The sequence below is a fragment of the Rhineura floridana genome, chromosome 3, assembly GCF_030035675.1.
Source record: "Rhineura floridana isolate rRhiFlo1 chromosome 3, rRhiFlo1.hap2, whole genome shotgun sequence".
Lineage (NCBI taxonomy): Eukaryota > Metazoa > Chordata > Lepidosauria > Squamata > Rhineuridae > Rhineura > Rhineura floridana.
Window position 1 is genome coordinate 226,701,564 of NC_084482.1, and position 24,526 is coordinate 226,726,089.

Consider the following 24,526-nt stretch of genomic DNA (forward strand, 5'->3'; position numbering starts at 1 on the left):
GCTGTGTAATGTAGCTAGCATACCCCCATGCCATTCTGCTGCTTCCTCCCAGCAGGAGCCCAGGGCGGCAAACAAAAGCACTAAAAACACTTTAAAGCATCATAAAAACAAACTGTAAAACACATTAAAACAAAACATCTTCAAAAATGTTTCTAAAAAAAGCTTTCAAAACATCAAATCATAGAATCATAGAGTTGGAAGGGGCCTTGTAGGCCATCGAGTCCAACCCCCTGCTCACAGCAGGAAATCCACAGCTAGAGCATCTCCCGCAGATAGCTGTCCAGCCTCTGCTTGAAGACATCCAGCGAAGGGGATCCCACCACCTCCCTAGGCAGTTGGTTCCATTGCCGAACTGCCCTTACTGTCAAGAAGTTCCTTCTAATGTCCAATCTGAATCTACGCTCCTGCAACTTAAAACCATTAGACCTAGTCCTACCCTCTGGGGCAGCAGAGAACAAATCTGTACCCTCCTCTATGTGACAGCCCTTCAGGTACTTAAAGAGTGCAATCATGTCACCCCTCAGCCTTCTCTCCACCAGACTGAACATGCCAAGTTCCTTCAACCTTTCCTCATAAGACTTGTTCTCGATACCGGCTATCATCCTCGTCGCCCTCATCTGAACCCGCTCTAACTTGTCTATATCTTTCTTAAAATGAGGTGCCCAGAACTGAACGCAGTATTGCAGATGAGGCCTGACTAATGCAGAATATAGTGGGACTATTTCTTCCCTCAACCTGAAGGGCATTGCCGAACTGCCCTCACTGTCAAGAAGTTCCGTCTAATGTCCAATCTGAATCTACGCTCCTGCAACTTAAAACCATTAGACCTAGTCCTACCCTCTGGGGCAGCAGAGAACAAATCTGTACCCTCCTTTATGTGACAGCCCTTCAGGTACTTAAAGAGTGCAATCATGTCACCCCTCAGCCTTCTCTTCACCAGACTGAACATGCCAAGTTCCTTTAAGAACATAAGAACAGATAGCTGTCCAGCCTCTGTTTGAAGACATCCAGCGAAGGGGATCCCACCACCTCCCTAGGCAGTCGGTTCCATTGCCAAACTGCCCTTACTGTCAAGAAGTTCCTTCTAATGTCCAATCTGAATCTACGCTCCTGCAACTTAAAACCATTAGACCTAGTCCTACCCTCTGGGGCAGATTAAGATCCATCAGATTAAGATTAAAAACGTTTTAACAATAATAATTTATTTGATTGATATCCTGCCCTTCCTCCCGGCAGGAGCTCAGGGTGGCAAACAAGGGACAACACACTAAAAACATCTTAAAACATCTTTAAAACAAAAGCTTTTAGAAATATCTTTTTAAAAAAAGCTTCAAGAACATATTAAAAAGCAATTCCGACACAGACGCAGACTGGGATAGGTCTCGACTTAAAAGGCTTGTTGAAAGAGGAAAGTCTTCAAAAGGCGCTGAAAAGATAGCAGAGAGGGCGCCTGCCTAATATTCAAGGGGAGGGAATTCCACAGGGTAGGTGCCACCACACTAAAGGTCCGTTTCCTACACTGTGCAGAACGGACCTCCTGATAAGATGGTATCTGCAGGAGGCCCTCACCTGCAGAGCGCAGCGATCGGCTGGGTATATAAGGGATATGTTTAGACCTCCAAGAGAGTCCCATCCTAGCTGCACCCTGTGACTTGCCACAAATTATGCTAAGGGGAAAAAAAACCCCAAACAAATTGACCTATAATATCATCATCAATAATATTTATATACCACTTAATATGCAAAATCCATAAGCAGTTTATATAAAATACAATGTCATCAAAAGGAATATACATACAACATTTTACAAAGAAATATGTCAGTAGAAAGCAAAGAATCGATCAATAAAACATCATCCTGCTGTCGAGCTGTTCAAAATGAACCTCCCTGGCTGCAGAAGACAGCAGTCGTGCACAAAGCCCTTCAATCTTCCTCAAAAGGCAACTCAGCACCTCCCCTCAAGCAGGGAAAGCATTTGAAGAGCAGGGAACAGAATCTGGGGTCTGTCTCTGGGAGTTAGAGTGCAGGTGAGGCAGCATTAAATCACTCAGCGCTCAGTTACTTACTCATAAAGCCTAGTTAAGGGGGGTCTGGAGAAGACGTATGGTTGAAATTCAGCACCTTTTGGAGATATGACAGCGCCAATGAGGTAGTCTCCTGGCCTGTAATAATTCCTTGGATCACTCTGGTCCCTGATCAGATTCAAGGGGCATTTTGCTTTCAGCGTCCCATAGACTACCTGTGGCAGAAACAGCAGAAACAGCAGCAGCAACATCATTCTGGGTCTGCCTGCAACAGTCACCTCCTTTGTGACGGCAGTGTCATTAGTCATGCACAGCTAGGGTCCACCCAGGGCTTCAGATCCAAAGACACGGATAGGAAACGTTGCCCTCTGGCTGGCAGGGGTGCCTCCCTGATGCAAATCTCAGTGGTACAGGAGATGTTTATGTGCCAATTCCTCCATCAGCTTTAATACAAGAAATCATGTTGCCCTTATTTCTTGTGTTTATGTAATAGGTCTCAAAGGGTTCTTTTTACTATTTGGGGGAAATCCCTGGAGTTCTGAAGAGAAGAAAGGCAAAATCACATATAATTTAAACGATTATAAGCATCTGCAACCTCCTGGACTCTCTGCCTGGCTCAAGGTGCAGAGGCGAGGAAAAACATGTTGTGGAGAACTCACCAATGCAACTCCATCGTTTGACATGGGCCAGCAAGGGGCGGGGGCAGATGAAGATTAGCAACCGCACAACGTGGAGTCATTACTTCTGAAAAAATCTGCACATCTGAAGTTGCCTTCCTGTGAATTATTGTTGTTGTTGTTATATTTATATTTATTTATACCTTGCCTTTCGGCCCAAGGCCCTCAAGGTGGCTTACAGAAGACACAAATATCAAAATAATACAAGATAAGAATACATCAATAAAACAATAAAGCAATGCAATTTACAAAACCCAATTTACAAGAGTTATAAGAGTTAAATAACAATAACCATCACAATCTACATTTCCAGCTTAACACTTGCAGCACTAAAATTGGCCCCAAGGTACCATCTAAAAGCACCTAAGTCCATGAATCCACTACCTAGCTGGAACTAAGCAGGTCTGGGTATGTCAGGCCTGGATGGATATCTGCAGAGAAACCTCACATATGCTGCCTTGACTCCCATGATGGAAGGAAGCTTGGTGCCTACGGTAAGCCCTTCCCGGTAGCTAACTTGCTTCTTGAAGTGGCTCAGGAAGGCAAAAGTTAGACTAGTCCTGAAGGAACACGCAGGCAAGGCTCCTGAAGAAACAGACCTGCTGCTGTTGCTATCACCACCTCCTCCTCCTTCACCTAGCTGGCGGGGCCACCTCCGCTGCCACCGGCCCGCCTGCATGCTGGAGGCAGAGCCAAGGCCGCTGCCGGACCGGCATGAGGAAGGGTCGTGCAGTACAGAATAGTGGCACCTCCTTTATTGCTGCCCATGCCAATCTGACTGTTGTTGATACATCTAGCCTAGCATAGTCTATCCCCACAGGCAGGAACTCCCAAGCAGAGTTCCCCCCACCGCCAGCCCTGATGCTTTCCCCAGTTGTCCCCCCCATTGCTGTAAAAACCACCTTTGCATTGTGATGTCTGACAAAACCAACATTCTCATTCCACATTCCATCTCCAGCTACCAGTACAAGAGTTGTGTGTGCAGATTGACCCATTAGGGAGCATCGGGATCCATCTCCTCCCATCACTCCTAGAAAGGGTTGGGTTCTTTTCTTACACTTGGTCAATTTGAGCCTCGTGAACCTGAGGAACCTTAATTAACACAAGCAGGAACGTGCTCAACATCCCTGCAGGGGCAGCTGCCTAGTATGAAGAGATTGTGGGCGTCAGAGAAGGGCAGTAGCTCCGTGGGTGTAGACCACCTGCTTTGCACAGAGAAGGTCCCACGTTCAATCCCCAGTGGTGGCACCTCTGGGTAGGGCTGGAAAAAGACTCCTGCCTGAAACTATTGTCAGTGTAGACAATGGTGAGCTAAATGGACCAATGGTTTGTCTCAGTGAAAGGTACCTTTTCCTGTTCCTAGTTAAAGAGGGAGAAGAGTTAACTGGGGAGAGTTACCTGGAGAACCTGGTTGTATTCGCAGATGTGTTCAACAAGAGAAAAGACACTATTGCAAGATGCTGGTATATTCTGCTTTCTGGATCTGTGCTTATGAAGGACTCCATGTTTTTGACATCCTGCAGAAACTGAAATTCTGTGCTCTGTTCTTCTAAGGAAATTAGGCCAGCTGGGCCTGCCCTCAACTCCAGCTCCAGGAGTACTTAAAAAAACACAACACGATGGGTTTATTTTAATTTTTTAATTCATTTAATTTAATTTTTTGTACAATGTATTGCTGTATTTTTATATTTGTGTTTACTTTTTCTGTAAGCTGCCTTGAGGGCCATTTGGCCAAAAGGCAGGGTATAAATAAACATTAACATAACATAAGAGCAGAGATAGAAAACTGAAGCAAAACAGAAAAAAGCCTGCTGCTTCTCGGGACACTGATCGCCATGAAATCCCATCCCGCAAAAACACACAAAGGCAGCTTCCTGTCTTCCTATCGTCTCGGGACACGTGATGCAGGCCACAAATCGCCCCATAATATGTTATCATACGGATGTGCTGCTCAAAGTGAACCATCAGCGCCTCATTGAGAGAAGTTAACGGGGAGAATACAAAATCCCGCCGTTCAGATAGAAGTAGACATCAACAGAAATATCGTTCACATCATTGATATTATCAAAGCAGATTTTTAAAAAAAGAATCCGGTGTCAGGAGCAGCTGCGGAAACTAGCACTGTACAAAGTCAATCCACATAGATAGCAAACTTCCCAACTATAAAAGAGATGGGTAACAAATTCAATTACAGTGGAGTTCCCGACCATCGGCACTCATAAGCTGATGGCTGTGATGGCCTTTGTGTAGGATGGGGTGCTCCTGGGAGCATTTAGAACCTTTGGCTGCTACAAAATGCATAGCTGCATCTCACCTTTTTGTCATCAGAAGCAAATTGCCCTAGTATGCTCTAGACAGAGCTTGGAAAAGTTACTTTTTGGAACTACAACTCCCATCAGCCCCAGCCAGCATGGCCACTGGGTTGGGCTGATGGGCGTTGTAGTTCAAAAAAGTAACTTTTCCAAGTTCTGGTTTTAGAACGTCCGTTTCCTTCCTACCAGGTGCAATGATTCCTTTGAAGTTCTGCTTTGAGCCCTAAATGACTTGGATCCTATGAACCATAATCACCCCCTTCTCCTTTTGTTACCTTGCAATTTCATGTCCTTGTATTCAGCCATCTCCATGCTGAGACGGAAATGATGCCTGAACAATACTTGAGGAAGATTTATAAAGGACTGTGTAGCTCTGGGTCTTGGGGGGGGGGCGTGGAGGCTTGGCTGTCCCCTTCTTTTTTTCCTTTCACAGTTGTGCTCAGAAATAAAATGAGTGGGGATAGTGTGAATCAAACTATATGATGCAATTCCAAGGAAATATTAGTTGGCAGATGGTGTTCAGTTTTGGAAGAACTGAACACTATTCTCCTCCGAAAGAACAATGACGAACCAACAACTCTCAGATAACTTTTACTTTAATGCAGAAACTGTCACTAACTGCCTATGGACAGAGACTAACACCAAGTATTCAGATATATAACACGATCATTCATTGGTAATCACTCGTGGCCGAGTAAGATTGCCTTCCAAGATAAGGTCTTTAACGGTGGGTCTGTAAGTGACTGTGGAGGCCAATTCTGGATCCACACAGCCTCCTACAGTGAGGACATAAGTTTCCAGATGGAAGGTTAACTGGAAGAATGAACAAATTATAAAGCTAAACTGGGATGAAGAATGACATGAGTAAGACTTCAATGAGCCAAAAATGGGTCAATCAGTATACGCCAGTACATTTATCTCTAATTAACATTAAGATATTTAATGTTAAGATATTATATTTAATATCCAGATATTTGGTTTAATCCAGGGGTCCCCAGACTGTTGTCCGTGAACCACCAGATGATCCGTAGCGTGTCAACATTCATATAGATTTTTTAAATTGTATTATTATGGCACCTTTTAATTATATTGCTTTTTATTGTATTACAATTTGAATTCTATGAAATACAAGTTATAATACAATAAAATACAATATATAAGAAACTACAGCAGCAATAAAAATGCAATTTAAAGTTCATACAGCATCTTTCACAGCATGTTAGAACTGCTACAACAGGCAGGGGAAAAAAACATTAAGCGCTCCACCAGGACCATCAGCAATTTTCAAGTGGTCTGTGAGAGGAAACATTTGGGAACCACTGGTCTAATCGAATGAGTGATGCATGTAGGTTCAGCAACAATTCTCTGGGCAAACAGATCTCTCAGCCAAACAGAACTGTTTAGGGTGTGAATCTTTGGCGCTGAGGCTCCTCCACTGATGCCCTACCACAGCCAGATACAGGATATAAGTCTGCCTATTTGGAGAGAAAAGCATCTATAATCATCAGGATAAAACACAAGAAGCTGCCTTATATAGAATCAGACCATTTTATCTTTTCATAGAATCATAGAATAGTAGAGTTGGAAGGGGCCTGTAAGGCCATCAAGTCCAACCCCCTGCTCATTGCAGGAATCCAAATCAAAGCATTCCTGACAGATAACTGTCCAGCTGCCTCTTTTCATCATCTGTCATGAATATCCACCTTGAGGCTATTAATCTTTGGCCTGACTGTTAACTGTCTCTCACTTTGCTGAGACTGGGACATCATGCATGACGTCAGAATGAAGTGCTTGTATTCAGCCATCTCCAGGCGAAGACCAGTGGCCAGTTTTGACAGCGGTATGGATTAAATTCAATGCTCACTCTACAAGTTGGATTTTGGCTGTTTAAAAATAGTAGAAATTGAGGAACGACGCCTAAACAATACTTGAGGAAGCTTTATAATGGACTATGTAGCTCTGGCTTTAGGGAGGAGTTGCCCCCTTTGTTTCCTTTCACAGTTGTGCCTACAAATAAAATGAGTTGGAATAATGAGGATAAAACTGTGTCATGAATTTCCAGAGACCAAGAAGAAATATTAGCTGCAAGCTGCTGATCACTTTACTTATGATTTATCATGGTTTGGATGCTGAATCAGAACTGAATACTTTATTCTCTGCCACAAGAACAATGCCAAAGTGAAAACTCTCAGATAATTTTCACTTTAATGCAGAACACTGTCATTAGGGCCACATCAGCACCATACATTTGAATGCAAGAAACAAAGAAACAAAGAAGCCCTATTTTTCATTTTTCATTCATTTATTATTCATTTATTAGATTTATATCCCACTGTTACTCCCAGTAGGAGCCCAGAGTGGCAATTATGTATTTTAACATTGTTGTAACCCACCTTGGGATCTCTGGGTGAAGAGCAGATAATTAATTCTAATTCTAATAAATAACAACAACAACAATATACCTCTTCAACAGTTGTGGTTTGCTGCAAAGATTCCTATAGTTTCTTAAAAGTTCTGAGAGTTGTTAGGAGACCCCCTGCCTCAATTGCATTAGCAGACTGAGAGGCAAGACATTGAGGCTGCTTTATTAGATACAACTCAAGAACTTAACTTACGAAGTTCAGAACTTAGGAACATATAACTGGCATAGGGGAAATGAGACTATATGAGAGAAATATGCCAGTCCTCTCTCAGGCTCCTAAGCCTGTTGTGACTGGGAGGGCCTACCCTGCAGAGAGTCAAGCTGGTCTTAATTCTGGCTCGCTCCTCCTTCCACACCCCTTCAGGTGTGGAGGGAGGCTTTCCTGATTCACGGTAAAAAAAAAATCATACTCTCTGCCATCTCACACTACAAACTGGGTGCCACGCCGCCTGAAGAGTACGGAAGAGGAGGCAGGTGGAAAACGTTTATAAAGCCTCCATCTGCTTCTCACCTGAGCTGGTGCACATGTCCACTGTGAGCCGGAAGTGGATTCATGCCAGTCTTCAGCCATCCACCACACCTTGCAAATGCACTCTTTCCCAGCCCCTTTCAGAGCCCATCAAGGGTGCCAAGCCTGCTTACAGAGCTCACAGCGCTACAGTTCTTAGAGTGGGTTAACAAACAATCCCTCTTCCTAAGGAGCTCTGGGACCTGTAGCTCTGAGGGGAAGAGGGACCTCCTAACCACACTCAGGTATCAATAAATCATTGCAACAAATTAATACACTGGTTACTTTTAAACTATTGAAGTCCTGAATTTATCCAAGCACGATCAATTCTGTTAACATTGAGGAATGCAAAGGGAAAGAAAAATACTTTGGGTGAATAACTGGCTATGAAGGTGGTGCTGACATGACAGATTTGGATTCTAGGACCACGGGCTATGCTTCCTGGAAAAAGGACTGCTGGCAAGTGATGGGTTGCACCTCACAAGGACTGGAAAGAATGTGTTTAGCCACAGCATGGAGAAGTTCATCAGGAGGGCTTTAAACTGAATCCTAAGGGGGAAGGAGACATAAACTTGGTGGTAACAACTAACGATGGCTTGTGAATTGTAAGAGGAACTGAGGGAATGGCTGTAATGCGGTTCAGTCATAAAAGGTAAAGGTGTCCCTGCACTTGTAGTGCGAGTCGTTTCCGACTCTTAGGGTGATGTCTTGTGATGTTTACTAGGCAGACCGTATATATGGGGTGGGATTGCCAGTTCCTTCCCCGGCCTTTCTTTACCCCCCAGCATATGCCGGGTACTCATTTTACTGACCACGGATGGATGGAAGGCTCAGTGGACCTTGACCCCTTTTACCGGAGATTCGACTTCCTCCTTCCATTGGAATCGAACTCCGGCCATGAGCAGAGCTTCGGCTGCGTTACCGCTGCTTACTACTCTGCACCATGGAGGATAGTCTTCATAAAAATGTACGAAGGAAGCCAGGCCTTAAATCACATGGTCTTTGATGTCTCTAGAGTAAGCAAGGTTCCCCTGGGATTCCATCTTGATGGGTGGTTACCTATGTGGGGTTCCACTGCTTCTTACCTGATGCTATTCTCTCTGAGAGATGAGACTTACCATCAACTACCTCTAAGTAGCAACAGAGCAACACTTCCAGACTCCTACCATGCAGTTTGTGCTGGTGAAGTGATAGGAAAAGAAGGTCTGGTGCTGACAATGATGGCCAACATCAACCTGCAAACATCAACAAGATCAGTCAAACTACATCCTGCAGAATGATGGGTTGTTTAATAAAGTATTCCTAAGCCCTGGACAAGAACAGCAGAATCTGCAGAGGTGGATCACACACATACAGAGGACGGATTTCAGCAAGGTCCAACACTATATGAAATATACTTCCACTTTATGCGGTCCGGGAGGACAGATTTGGGACCCCTTGTTTTGGTGGTTCTCTTTGGGGCAGAGTGTCGTCTGCCGGGAGAGATAGCCCATGTCACCGGCTGGCCTAAAATCCAAGGCCTTGCGAGGCCGCAATTGTTGAGTTGCAGCCTGAGCTATGGTGGTGAGGACTAGAGCCCACGAACGTTGCCGGTGGAGTACTCGTGAGTACTCCGTTGCTCAGTGAGGAGCCATAAAGGCTACGGTCACCCCACAGAGAGCTCCGGTGGTTAGCGTGGGGGAGCGGCGGCCCCCTCTTCCCGGAGCCACCCAGGAATCGTAGAGGATAGTAGTTTAAGGGGAGGGGGGCCTGCCTGATTGGCGGACTAGGAGTGGGGCATGTGCAGACCGGAGGGGGGTACAGGGGGAGGGGGAGCCAGGATATTAAAAGGCTAGGCGGCAGATCCTGGAAAGGTGTGGGTGGCAGGCCGTACCAGTTTAGGGGAACAAGGGATAGATGCATAATATCCATCCCTTGTTCTGGGCCTGTCCATAACCAGAAGATAACTGTGGGATGCAGGACTCCATCCGACCTTCGACTGCTGTTGTGTAATGCCAGGTCTGTGGCGCAAAAGACAACGCTCATCCATGATATGATCCTGGATGAGGGCGCAGACCTGGTATGTATTACGGAGACCTGGCTGGATGAGACCTCAGCCCCCACGCTGGGGGCCATGTGTCCAGACGGTTTCCAATACGCACACCAGCCGAGGGTTGGTAGGCGGGGAGGGGGAGTGGCTGTCATCTATCGGGAGTCCTTAGTTTTTGCCAGATCTCCTCTCCATGGAACCACGTTTGTTGATTGCATGTACTGGAGGTTGGGCCCAAAGGGCAGTTTAGGGATCCTGCTTGTGTACCGCCCACCCCGCTGCACAGCAGACTCCCTGGCCGAGGTGCTGGAGGTGGTTGCGGATGTACGGATGCTCTCCCCCAATCTTTCGGTTATGGGGGACTTCAATGTGCATGCTGAGACTGTCCTCACTGGAGCCCCTCGGGATTTCATGGAAACCATGACTTCCTGGGAACTTCACCTCAGTACTATAGGGCCCACCCACGTAGCCGGTCATGCTCTAGACCTTGTGTTTATCTCGAGAGGGGAGGAAAGTGCTCTGAAAATGGGGCCTGTTTTCTCTTACCCCGTGTCATGGTCAGATCACTACCTGGTGAATATAGACCTCTCAATGCCACACACCCTCCGCAAGGGACAAGGACCGATTAGGATGGTCCGCCCCAGACGCCTGATGGATCCTAAAGGATTCCTGAATGCACTGGGAGATTTGGAGCCGGCTGAAGGGTGCCCGGTCGAAACCCTGGTGATGGAGTGGAATAGGGAGATCACTAGGGCAGTAGACCGGGTGGCTCCAAAACGTCCTCTCCCCCTGAATAGAACTCAGATAGCACCCTGGTATACACCACAGCTCCGGGGTCTGAGACAGGAGGTGAGACAACTAGAGCACCGGTGGCGGAAATCTCGTTCTGAAGACGATCGGACACTGGTTAGAGCAGCAATAGCTGCCTACCAGGTGGCAACAAAGGCAACAAAGAGGGAATTTTTTGCTGCCTCTATTGCGTCCGCAGAGTGTTGTCCCAGGAGATTGTTCCAAGTGGTCCGAAACCTGGTCGGTCCAGTTGTTCAGGAACCCATGGAGCACTCTAAAGCCTCCTGTGACGTATTTGCTAAACACTTTGCCGATAAAATCGAGCACCTGAAGAGCACAATTCCATATGCCGTGGACACAGGAAGTGAGCCAGAGTTGACCAGTTGCATCCCGGTCCGGTGGGATTGGTTTCAGCCTCTTCTCTCTGAGGAAGTAAACAAGGTGCTCTCTACTGTGAAACCAACCACCTGTCTACTAGATCCTTGCCCATCATGGCTCATTATGAGCTGTAAAGAGAGACTGAGTGAAGGGATCAAGGCAGTGGTAAATGCATCCTTGGAAGAGGGTGCAATGCCATCAGCCCTCAAGGAGGCAATAATCAATCCCATCTTGAAAAAGTCCTCCTTGGATCCCCAAGAGTTAAATAACTTCCGCCCAGTCTCTAATTTACCATTCTTGGGCAAGGTGATTGAACGAGTGGTGGCCAAACAGTTACAGACACACTTGGATGAAGCAGATTATCTAGATCCATTCCAATTGGGTTTCAGGACTGGACATGGAACTGAAACAGCCTTGGTCGCCCTGGTGGATGATATGAGGAGGGCGTTGGATAGGGGAGAATATACCTTCCTTGTCCTCCTGGATCTCTCAACGGCTTTCGATACCGTTGACCATGGTATCCTTTTAGATCGCCTGGTGGGATTGGGAATAGGGGGCACCATTTTACGGTGGCTCCATTCCTATCTCTCAGACAGGCACCAACGGGTGGCATTGGGGGATGAGGTTTCAGACCCTTGGCCTCTCAACTGTGGAGTGCCACAGGGTTCTATCCTCTCCCCCATGCTATTCAACATCTATGTGAAGCTGCTGGGTGCCATCATCAGGAGATTTGGACTGCAGTGCCACCAATATGCGGATGACACTCAGCTCTATCTCTCATTTAAGTCCTCACCAGAGTTGGCTGTGAACACCATGTCCAAGTGCCTGGAATCCGTAAGTGGATGGATGGGAAGGAATAGGCTGAAACTAAACCCCGACAAGACCGAGGTGTTGCTCGTGGGAGACAAGAGAAGGTTAGGAGAAATAGACCTGGTGTTTAATGGGTAAGATGACCCCTGAAAGACCAGGTCCGCAGCCTCGGGGTCATTCTTGACTCCCAACTGTCCATGGAGGCTCAGGTTTCAGCAGTGAGCTGGGCAGCTTGGTATCAATTACATCTGATAAGGAGGCTGCAACCCTACCTTCCTGTCCATCTGCTCCCACGGGTGATACATGCCCTGGTCTCCTCTCGCTTAGACTACTGTAATGCACTCTACGTGGGGTTACCCTTGAAAACGGTCCGGAAATTACAACTAATACAGAATGCGGCGGCACGATTGATTAAGAACAGCCGTCGCCGTGATCATATCACTCCGGTGTTAGTAGATCTACACTGGCTACCAGTTGTATACCGGGCCCAATTCAAGGTGTTGGTGTTGACCTATAAAGCCCTATACGGTTTCGGCCCAGTTTATCTGAAGGAGCGCCTCCAGCATCACCAATTATGCTGCCGGACAAGATCAGCCACACAAGACCTTCTCTCAGTCCCACCAGTTAAAATAGCGAGGCTGGTGCGGACTAGAGAGAGGGCATTTTCGATTGCGGCCCCCACCCTCTGGAATTCCATTCCTTTCGACCTTTGCCATGCCCCCTCCCTGATAGGTTTCCGCCGAGCCTTGACGACCTGGCTGTTCAGGCAGGCCTATGGGATCCCTGGGGTGGATTAGCTTTTAATACTGTTATTAATCAGAATTGTAGTGTTTAGTCTAATTATTGATTGTGGCCCTCACTGTTTTACATTGTATTTTATTGTATTGATGCACGTCGCCTAGAGTGGCTGTTAATTCGGCCAGATAGGCAACTAAGAAATAAAAGTTTATTATTATTTATTATATACAACTTGATGGATATAACTCGTTCAAAAAGAACAGAAGGAATAGAAAGGGAGGAGTCATACTATATGTTAAAAATATATATCCCTGCACAGAAATGCAGGAAGATGAGCTTGGTAGCTCCACTTAGAGTATCTGGATTAAAATAAATGGGGCAAGTAATACAAGGAACATGGTAGTTGAAGTCTGCTATCAACCACCCAATCAAGGAGAAGACAAGGATGAAACTTTTGCAAAACAAATAGCCAATCTTTCAAGAAGACATGATGTAGTACTAATGGGGGACTGCAACTACCTTGATATCTGTTGGGAGACAAATTCTGTCAAACACTGCCCGTCCAAGAAATTCCACACTGGTGATGGAGATAACTTTCTCCTACAGAAAGTGGATGAAGCAACCAGAGGATCAGCTATCCTTGACTTGATTCTAAACAACAGAGGTGACTAGGTGGATGAAGTGGCAGTTACGGGAACTTCCCCCAGTGACCACTCTATACTTGAATTCTTGATTGTAAAGGAAGCAAAAGTGGAGAGTAACCATACACACACCCTGGACTTCAGGAAAGTCAATTTTAATAAACCCAGAACAATGGTAAGTAAGGTTCTGTGGCGAACGACCCTATTGAGAAAAGGAGTCCAAAGTGGGTGGGGTTTCTAAAAAAGGAAACTCTAAAGGCACAATGGCAAGCAATTCCAACAAGGAAAAAAGGGGGAAAACAGCAGAAGACGCCAATGTGGCTTCACAGGAAGCTTAGAGATGACTTGAAAACAAAAACACACACATATAGGAAGTGGAAGGAAGGCCAGCCACAAAAGAAGAGTACTGAAAGGTAGCACAGAATTGCAGGGATGGCAACAAAAAAGCTTTCTTCAGGTATCTCCATAGTAAAAGACAGAGAAAGGAAATGGTGGCACAGCTACCCAATGAGGATGGCAAAATGATGACAAAGAAAAGGCAGGAGTGCTCAATTCCTACTTTGGCTCAGTCTTCTCCCAAAAAATGGTCTATGACCCTCCTAAGAAACATGAAGTTGAAGGGGCAGGATTGGAGCTTGAGATTTATAGACAAATGGTCAAGGAATACCTAATCACTTTGAATGAGTTCAAATCGGCAGGGCCTGATAAACTGCATCCTAGAGTATTGAAGGAACCGGCTGAAGAAATCTGAGAACCTCTGCCTATTATCTTTGCGAAATCATGGTGGACCGGTGAAGTGTCAGATGACTGGAGGAGAGCTAATATTGTCCCAATGTTCAAAAAGGGCAAAAAGGAGGAACCTGGGAACTACAGACCAGTCAGACTGACATCAATTCCTGGGAAAATTATGCAAGAGATTATAAAGCAGTCAATCTGTAGGCACCTTCAAAACAATGCAGTGATTACTAGACACCAACATGGATTTATCAAGAACTAATCCTGCCAGACTTATCTCATTTTTTGATTGGGTAACCTCACTTGTAGACTGTGGGAATGCTGTGGACATAATATATCTCGACTTCAGCAAAGCTTTTGACAAAGTGCCCCATTATATTCTGAGTAGCAAGCTGGCTAAACGTGGGCTGGATGGAACAACTATCAGATGGATCCACACTTGGCTCAAAGAGTGCTTATCAATGGTTCCTTCTCAAACTGGGGGGAGAAAACAAGGGGGGTACCACAGGGCCCGGTCCTGGGCCCAGTACTCTTCAACATTTTTATTAACGCCTTGGATGAGGTGCAGAGAATACTTATATTATTTATTTATTTATTTATTATCTTTATTTATACCCCACCCTTTTTCCAAGTGGAACTCACGGCGGCTTACAACAAACATAAATACATATGATTAAAACATTTAAAATTCTACATTAAAATAAGAATAAACCATTAGCATGATTAGAACATTTAACATCCACTTAAAATAAATAAAAACACATTAAAATAGTGCAATTAAGCAATAAACAATGCAGCAACCTCTCAACGGACTGTCCTAACCACCTTTTATTCTAAAAGCCTGTTGGAATAAAAAAGTCTTTGCCTGCTGACGGAAGGACAATAAAGAGGAGGCCATCCTTGCCTCCTTAGGAAGGGAATTCCAAAGCCTAGGGGCAGCCACCGAAAAGGCCCTCTCTCGTGTCCCCACCAATCGTGCTTGTGAGGGTGGTGGGACTGAGAGAAAGGCCTCTCCCGAGGATCTCAGGGCCTGGGCAGGATCATATAGGGAGATACGGTCTACAAGATAGCCTGGACCTAGGCCGTATAGGGCTTTATAGGTCACAACCAACACTTTGAATTGTGCCCGGAAACAAACTGGCAGCCAGTGGAGTTGTTGTAACAGGGGGGTTGTATGCTCCCTGTAGCCAGTCCCAGTAAGCATTCTGGCTGCAACTTGCTGTACCAATTGAAGTTTCTGAACAGTCTTCAAAGGTAGCCCCACATAGAGCACGTTACAGTATTCCAAATGGGATGTAACTAAGGCATGTATCACCATAGCCAAATCAGGCGTCTCCAGGAACAGGTGCAGTTGGCACACTAGTGTTAGCTGTGCAAAAGCACTCCTGGACACCGCAGAGACCTGAGACTCCAAATTTAAAGCCGAGTCCAGGAGCACACCCAGACTGCGAACCTGTGTCTTCAAGGGGAGTGTAACCCCGTCCAGCACAGGCTGACACCCTATTCCCTGATCTGCCTTTTGACTGACCAAGAGTACTTCTGTCTTGTCTGGATTAAGCTTCAATCTGTTCACCCTCATCCAATCCATCACTGATGCCAGGCACCGGTTTAGGGCCAAGACAGCCTGCTTGGTATTAGGTGGAAAGGAGAAATAGAGTTGGGTGTCATCTGCATACTTATGGCACCCCAGTGGTTTCATGTAGATGTTAAAGAGCATGGGGGACAAAACTGAACCCTGAGGGACCCCACAGACCAATGGCCACTGAGTCGAACAGGAATCCCCCAGCACCACCTTCTGGGTTCGCCCCTCCAGGAAGGAATGCAGCCACTGTAAAACAGTGCCCCCAAGTCCCATCCCAGCAAGGCGGCCCAAAAGGATACCATGGTCGATGGTATTGAAAGCCGCTGAGAGGTCCAGTAGAACCAACAGGGACACACTTGCCCTGTTCAGTTCTCTGCGTAGGTCATCCACCAAGGCGACCAAAGCCATCTCTGTCCCATAGCCAGGCCTGAAACCAGACTGAAATGGATCCAGATATCAAATTTACTTATCAAATTTGCAGATGATACAAAATTGGGAGGGATAGTTAATACCTTGGAAAACAGAAACAAAATTCAAAGGGATCTTGATAGGCTGAAGCACTGGGCTGAAAACCACAGAATGAAATTTAACAGGGATAAGTGCAAAGTTCTACACTTAGGAAAAAGAAACCAAATGCACAGTTATAAGATGGGGGATACTTGGCTCAGCAGTACAGCCTGGTTACAAATACCCCCTTGTTAGGGGAGGTGATCAAGATGGTTGTGGCACAACAATTGCAAGGATTTTTGGATTAAACAGATTATCTTGACCCATTCCAGTCTGGATTTAGGCCTGGTTATGGGAGTGAATCAGCATTTGTTGCCCTGATGAATGACATTTATTGGCAGAAGGACAGGGGGAGTGTGATAACTGCTATTATTTCATCTCCCAGCAGCATTGATTGATTGATTGATTGATTGATTGCATTTGTATCCTGCCCCATAGCCAAAGATCTCTGGGCGGTTTACAACAATAATGTTGAAATCATTGACCATGGTATCCTTCTGAGATAGTGGGAAGCACTATCTCCAGAGTTTGGTCTTCTGGTAGTTGTGCTATAGAGTGCCATGGAGTACCATCTTTCCCCCCATGCTGTATAACATTTACATGAAGCCCTTGGGAGTGGTCATCAGGAGATTTGGGGCCAAGTGTTAGCAGTATGCTGGTGATACCCAGCTCTATTTCTCTGTAACATCTGAATCATGCAAGCCCTGGACTGGTGCCTGGACTTGGTGGTGGGCTGGATGAGGGCCAATAAATTGAGTCTGAATCCTAGCAAGACGGAGGCACTGTGGGTTGGTGGTTCCCAAGTTCAGCTAATTGGTCAGTTGCCTGCTTTGGATGGGGTCATACTCCCTCTGAAAGAGCAAGTCCATAGTCTGGGGGTGCTCCTGGATCCATCTTTGTCACTAGAGGCCCAGGTGACCTCCATGGTTAGGAGTGCCTTTTACCAGCTTTGGCTGGTAAGACAGCTGTGGCCGTTTCTGGACTGGGATAGCCTGACCATTGCTGTCCATGCACTGGTAACCTCCAGGCTGGATTATTGTAATGCCCTGTTTGTGGGGCTGCCCTTGAGGTTGTTTGAGAAGCTGCAGCTGGTGCAAAACATGGCAGCTTGACTGCTCACTGAGGCAAGTTATTGACAGCTTGTTATCCCGCTGCTGAAATAATTGTACTGGTTGTCTATTAGCTATCGGGCTAAATTCAAGGTTCTGGTTTAGATGCATAAAGCCTTGTATGGTTTGGGACAAGGATACCCGAAAGATCATCTCACCTCTTATATACCCAGTCAATCACTATGCTGTTCAGGTGAGGACCTCTTGCAGATACCATCTCATCAGGAGGTCCATTCCACGCAACATGGGAAGTGGACTTTTACCTTCTCTTTGGTATTCCACCCCTCTGAAATATTAGGCAGGTGCCATCTCTGCTATCGTTTTGGTACCTATTTAACCTTCCTCTTCCAACAACCCTGTCAGTAGAGGCTTTATCCCATTCCGCATCTGTGTTGGAATTGTTTTTAAGATGCTTTTAAATGGTTTAATTTTTTTTTTTTTAAAAAAGATGTTTTTATTATTTTATTATTATTATTAAAATTTATTTATACCCCGCCTTTCGGCCAAAGTCCCTCAAGGCGGCTTACAAAGAAAAATAAACACAGGTATAAAAATACAATATTAAAGATACAATAGAAATACAATAAAAGCAATACAATTTACAAAAATTAAATTAAATAATGAACAACATTATAACAAGTGCTTTATCACTTCTTGTTTGCCGCCATGGGCTCCCTTTGGGAGGAAGTGTGGGATATAAATTCAATAAATAAGTAAATAAGCATCAAAGCTGATATGCTGTAAATCTTAAATCACTTTGACCCTCTCCATCTGAAATGCAGCGCTTGGTTTCAGACTGAATGTAGCATTGCCAGTCTAAGACCAGCAGATGACGTACAATCACATAACTCTTGCTATATTTCTATGATTCTTCCATTTCTCGCTGCTGTGCTGAACTTTCCCCTCAGTCTAGTTATGTTGCAAATAAAGCAAGAACATAAGAATAGCCCTGGTGGATCAGGCCCATCTAGTCCAGCCATCTTTTCTCATGGTGGCCAACCTGATGCCTCAACGGGAAGTCTGCAAGCAGGACCTGAGTGCCCTTTGACCCCCTCCATCTGAAATACCATCTTTGGTCTCGCACTGAAGGTAGCATTGCAGTTCTAAGGCCAAATTCACACCAGACCTTTATGCCACTATTATTCACAATTGTGGTTTCCTCCAAAGAATCCTGGGAAGTGTAATTTGTGACGGGTGCTCAGAGTTGCTAGGAAACTCCTATTCTCCCCACAGAGCTGCAGATTCCCAGTTGGTTTAACAATCAGTCTCTCCTCTCAGAGAACTCTGAGAAACTGTAGCTTGTCTAGTTGTGCCTTTAGTAAAGTTTATTAATCTATTATTTATTGTTTGTTCATATAGATGTTAAACAGTAGTTTACTAAAGAGTGCTTGCCTGATTTCTTTTGTTACTTTAGAAAAACTTTTCAAAACAAGTTGTTCTGGGTACACTTTTAAGTTGGAAGTGTCTGACACTCAGTGACAGGAAGCAGGAAAGTAACCAGATATAGTTTCTTCTGCAGAATCATCTCACCTAACTGGAAACTTCAAAAGGAAGGATGTTTCCCCTTGCAGTTGATAAATGACACCTCTTAAAAACCATTTCAGAAGAATCAGATTTATACCTTTATTTTTGTTGTTAAATATGCCTTTGTATTCAGATCAGGCCTCAGTACAATAATGTAGCACTTGGGAATGAAGATGCAGCCCAGAAGCCCAGCACTGGAGGCCAAAATAGAGAAGACCTGCACGGCTACCATGTATTTCCCCTTCGTGCTCAGGTAGGTGGGCACAAAGGAGACCCAAACACTGCAGAAGACCAGCATGCTGAAGGTGATCAGCTTGGCTTCATTGAAGGCCCCAGGCAGCTTCCTGGCTAGGAAAGCCACCGTGAAGCAGATGGCAGCCAGGAAGCCCATGTAGCCAAGGGCACCATAAAACATGGCAACAGACCCTTCATTGCATTGCAGGATAATCTCTCCAGGCTGAGACTGCATGTCGGACTCTGGGAAGGGTGGAGAGATCCCCAGCCAGTTGGTGCAGATGACAACTTGGACAATGGAACAGTAAATGACAATGGAATTGGCCAGATTCTTTCCCAGCCATCTTCTCATCCTGTTCCCTGGCTTTGTGGCCAGGAAGGCCAGCACCACAGTGATGGTTTTTGCCAACACAGAAGAGATGGCAACTGAGAAGATGACACCGAAGGCTGTTTGTTGGAGAAGACAGGTGGCTTTCCTTGGCCGGCCGATGAAGAGGAAGGAGGACAAAAAGGAGAGCAGGAGGGAGCTGAGGAGGACGAAGGAGAGGTCCCGGTTGTTGGCTTTGACTATGGGAGTTTCAAGGAATTTAATGAAGATTCCTAAAATAAAACCTGTGGATAAGGACAAGAAAAGGGCAGAGGAAGCCAGGATGATCCCCAAATGTTCTTCATAAGCCAGAAAATTTATGATCTTGGGAATACACTGATCTTGGTTGTTGTTTGGATGTTGCTGTTCTGGACATTTATTGCAATGCTCTGCATCTGCAAAGAACAAGAGTAATATCTATCTTATATCCATCTGTACCAATTTTAATTGTCAAAAAGGAATACCAAAGTGGTTCATAGTGTAAGAAAACATAACTATATTCAATAAAAATCCATAAGATTGGTAAAATCATTCCATATTAATTTATATCTCCCCCTTCCTTCCAAAGGAACCCAAGGTAGCAAACATAAACAGAACAATTTAATGTGAAAAACATACTAAAATCTATCGTGGAGAACCTATTCCTTGGCCAATAACCAAAGACACATGAACACTTAAAATCAAGGTCTAAAACAATACTAAAAATGGTTAAAAACAATTCCAAACCACAATTACAACTAAAAAATCTGACCAAGGAAATCAGGAATTGATATGAATGATATTGTTGTCAGTTTGGGGGTTGAAATGGATAATTTCTATGAGTCCCCTTCAAGCCTCCAATTTGGAATCCTGTGCCTTGGGGTGAGAAACTTGCTCTGCTGGTCAGATGAGTTTCTTTTGATAAGCTAATAGAGTGGCCGGGTTTGTTAATGTGTCTATCAGGTGCTCAACAACTGGTGAATGGGCCAGGAAGGCCCTTTCATCATTTGAACTCTTCAGGAGAGCCTCACCCCCGCCTGGGGCCTAGGAGAGGCTGGTGCTTTGAGTTGTGTCTGAGAATGGCTGGGAACTGGAGGCAGGCAGAGACTGTCTCTCTGCACCATGGCTTGGGATGCCTCCTGTAACCCTGATGGAAAAGTTGGATATTGGACTGCTGATGCCTTGAACCCCTCCATCCTAAGCTCAGGTTGGAATGTGTGTAAATAAATAAACCATATTTCATAAAGACACCACAGTCTCCGCTGACCTTCTTCCCAAGGAAACCGAATGTAGGGCAACTGCAGGGACCCCTGAAAATCTCACAGCTCAGAGATTGGGGTGGCACGCAACAACATTACAGGTCAGGGAAAGTCTGGGGTGCTCATATCACCACAGCACAGTGATTGACTTGGTATATAAGGGGTTAGACGATGTTCTAGAATTTTCTCCTGCATATTAGAAACATTGGTGAATATGCTGTGAAGAGTAGCATTGGAATCTGCAGAGGGAGGAGAAATAGGAATGATTCTTCGTGTTGTGAGGTTCTAGAGCACCCTGGAGTACTTAAGTTACTTTTCATATTGTTATCAGTCACTTTTTATATTACCTAATATAACACAACTTTTCATGACGAGGTCTTAAACTGCCCATTTTAGGTCTGGCTGCCCATTAAATAAAGGCCTGCAGACATCTTTTAAAACAATTTCCAAAATCATTCCTGAACCAGTAAAGCTGGATAAAGCTGGAACAATTCACATAGAACTCTTCGGGGGTTTTTTGGGGGGGGGTTGTTCCTTTGTTTTTGCAGGAAATAGAACTGGCTGTCGCGTGAGATCCCTTTTGACTAGTAGCTGAAGTGTCAAACTGCAACTCAGGAGACATGAGTTGTAATTTTCATTTATTTCATAATTGTTCCATATTTTACATTGTCATCATGATGATGATTTATGATAGTGTAGTCATTCCTGCTAGTATCTTGATAGGTGTTTATTCATTTACTTATAGCCTGTCAAATTCCCAGCTCTGAAGATTTTCAACTACAACGTGAAGGCTTTTAAATGCCATGGAATGTGACTCTAAGCAATAAAGTTTGTGAGCACACTATCTGAAAACGCACAGGAGCATTGCAACGGCATGCACATTGGATATGAATTATTATCAGTTCTAAATTTCCCTTTTAAAAAGCCCTGAATATCTGTGTGAATCTCTGCCCTCTTCCCCAAGAGCTCCCTTTTCTGCTGGAGTCACCCACCTTCCTGAGTGGAGACGGCCCCTTCCACACAGGGAACGCAGTCATAGCAGCAAAGGGGGTTTCCTTCCTGAACCACCTTGAAGGATCCGGGCCGGCAGCTTTCCACACATCTGGAAGAAGGCAGGGTCTAAGCATAAAGACAGGAGCATCAAGGAAAATGTGTTAGGGCTAATTTATCTATGGAAATGAGGGACAGGGTTTGAAAAAACCCAAAGGGACCTCTAGCCTCAGGTTTATTTGAAGCTTGTATCTAATCTGCAAACCTGAAACAACCACATTGTAGCTTGGGCCCTAGGTGGCCTGAATGGCTTGGAGTGCCTCTTTCCAGCTCTGGCAGATTCACCAGCTGTGGCTGTTCCTGAACAGAGTTAGCCTGGCCTCACTTATCCATGCTCCAGTAAGCTTATGATTACAGTTTTGCAACATGATCTGCATAGGGCTACCCTTTAAGACTGTCCAGAAGCTGCAACTGGTTCAAAATGCAAGTGCCAGGCTATTCGGTGTGGGGCAGCCAAATAGATCACATATCACTATGGATTAGGAATGGGTGAGAAATTTCCATCTTTTGAAGCCATACGAGAACTGAAACAGACATCCTTTAAAATGTGCAGATATTTGAATTTTGCAATGCAACCAACCCAAACAATAATTACAAAAATGCACATGCCAGGAGAAATTGTGCATTAAAATGAATATATGAATAAAAATAACATTACAAATGCACTTATATGTCAAGATATTGCTGGCAGAAATGTGCACAGTAGTCAAACCTGCCTACAAAAAATGTATTTCTTAGGAGAAATTTGCACGGAAATGATGGAGAATTTTCATGAGGATAGTTTTTTTAAAAAATCACAAATTGCTTCAGAAATGTGGAGAACTAATTTTAAGACTGGAAAAACGAGAAACTGAGAGAACCGAAATGGGAGGATGTTTCCTGTTAGCAGTGTGTCAAGAGCAACTCTTGTTTGGTTCTCTTTGCATTCCTAAGGGGAGATAGAGAGCGGGTCCTCCAGCTGGCTAGACTGCCTCATCTTTCCTGTGCTCCGCTGCCTGTCTTCCTTCCATTGTAAACTGACACTCTCAGGAAGCTGGCCTCACTTCCATCCCCTCCTTCCTTCTTCTTCTTGGACCAGCTGAGGGAGAGCAGGCATCTTCCTTTTGTCTCTCTCCCCTGAAGCATGAGGGCGATGTCCAAGCCGGGCCATTGTGCCTCCAACTAAGTTAAAGGTAAAGATGTCCCTGCATTTACAGTGCGAGTCGTTTCCGACTCAGGGTGGCTTCTTGCGACGTTTACTAGGCAGACCGTTTATATGGGGTGGGATTGCCAGTTCCTTCCCCGGCCTTTCTTTATCCCCCAGCATGTGCCGGGTACTCATTTTACCGACCACGGATGGATGGAAGGCTGAGTGGACCTCGACCCCTTTCACCGGAGATTCGACTTCCTCCTTCCGTTGGAATCAAACTCCGGCCATGAGCAGAGCTTCGGTTGTGTTACCGCCACTTACCACTCTGTGCCACGGAGGGTCAACTAAGTCAGCTAGCTAGAACTAGCGCCTTCCTATCAAGTGTGTATTTCTATTAATAAAATAGTATTTTCTTATTTTGAAACCATACCATGCCATAAAAACTATAAAACAATAATAACCCATCCAGCCACTGAAAGTTTTGTCAGCGCGATAATACAAACAACACCATAGCAATCAATCAAATGCCTGGGGAAAAAAAGATAAGTCTTTACTTGGTGCTGAAAGGATGTCTATGAAGGTACCAGGCAGACCTCACTGGGGAGGGCATTCCAGAGATGAAATATCCTCAAAGTTTGGTGGGCGGTTTAATTTCCTTGAAGGGGTTTGCTGAGGAGGGCCAACCTCCATCCAAACACATAAAACTGTTCCCGCTGTTCTTGGAATGTTGCTGGGAAATAACTTCCTACAATATTTATTTTCAGGACAACTTCAGAAAATATTCCCAGCCAGGAGGAGGCTCCTGGAAGGTTCATATCGCAGATATGAGGATTTTTTTAAAAACAGTTTAAATATGACAGGTGGTGGGGAAGTTCCTGGCCACCTCATCTAAGTTATTAGTTTAATTTTTAAGATCAGAATTAATGTACAGATTGATCATAATAAAACCTCTAAGTACTTTACAAAACAAGCTGCTATCAAATAAGCAACTGCTTTGAAAAGGGGAAATATGACCCCTCCAAAACAGCTGAAGAGCACTTTCTGAGGGACCTACTACCAGATCTCGAAGGAATGCTGAATGTTGTAGCTGAAAGGCATTTGAAGGCAGCCCCACCCAGACTGTGATACCCTTATAAGAGCTTAAATTCTGGGAAATGCAATGAAATGAAAGACTTGATTCTCCCCACCTGGTTGAGCCATTTGAGCCAAACAATGGCATCCTGGTTAATGGTGAGCTGTAGGTCTGGGGATCCCTGTCTGCGTAAACTCCCAAACTTCACCCTAAGGAGGGACTTATTGGGAAACTTCACCCAGTTCACAATGTCCAAGTCAGCAGCTAGTTCCCCCTTCTCATCTAAATATACTCCGTCCATGGAAGAATTATAAAACTGGGGGCTTTGTAGGAAAGGGTGGAGCTAGATTGGCAGAGAAAACAGCATCATTATAATATGGGTCACCACACTAGCTATCCAACTCTGTCCATTTCATGCTTGGATCTCTCCTCTGACTCAGGACTGGCTGCAGACCCAAGTAGCCGTCGGTCTTTTAAAATGTTTGGTACGTTGAGACTTGCTCCCGGTGGGACTGACTCCCAGGGAAGTAAGCCTACGGCTGCCATCCTGAACACACATATGGGAGAGTATGAATTTCATTGGACTTCCGGCTAGCAATGCAGAGAGCAGTATTGCAAAATATATTTTTATGATGTATTTGGGAGAGACGT

General features: G+C 45.0%; 1 protein-coding gene across 1 annotated transcript in view; it reads right to left on the reverse strand.

Moving 5' to 3' along the window:
• Positions 1 to 24,176, reverse strand: part of LOC133379088 (vomeronasal type-2 receptor 26-like) — a 32,227-nt gene extending 8,051 nt beyond the window's left edge. Inside the window, exons 1-4 of the mRNA XM_061613698.1 lie at positions 23,991 to 24,176; positions 21,617 to 21,743; positions 18,883 to 19,781; positions 2,067 to 2,239 (exon numbers count right to left, since the gene is read on the reverse strand). Coding sequence (XP_061469682.1) covers positions 2,067 to 2,239; positions 18,883 to 19,781; positions 21,617 to 21,743; positions 23,991 to 24,176 — 1,385 coding nt within the window. The remainder of the gene's footprint in view (positions 1 to 2,066; positions 2,240 to 18,882; positions 19,782 to 21,616; positions 21,744 to 23,990) is intronic.
• Positions 24,177 to 24,526: the final 350 nt, after the last annotated feature.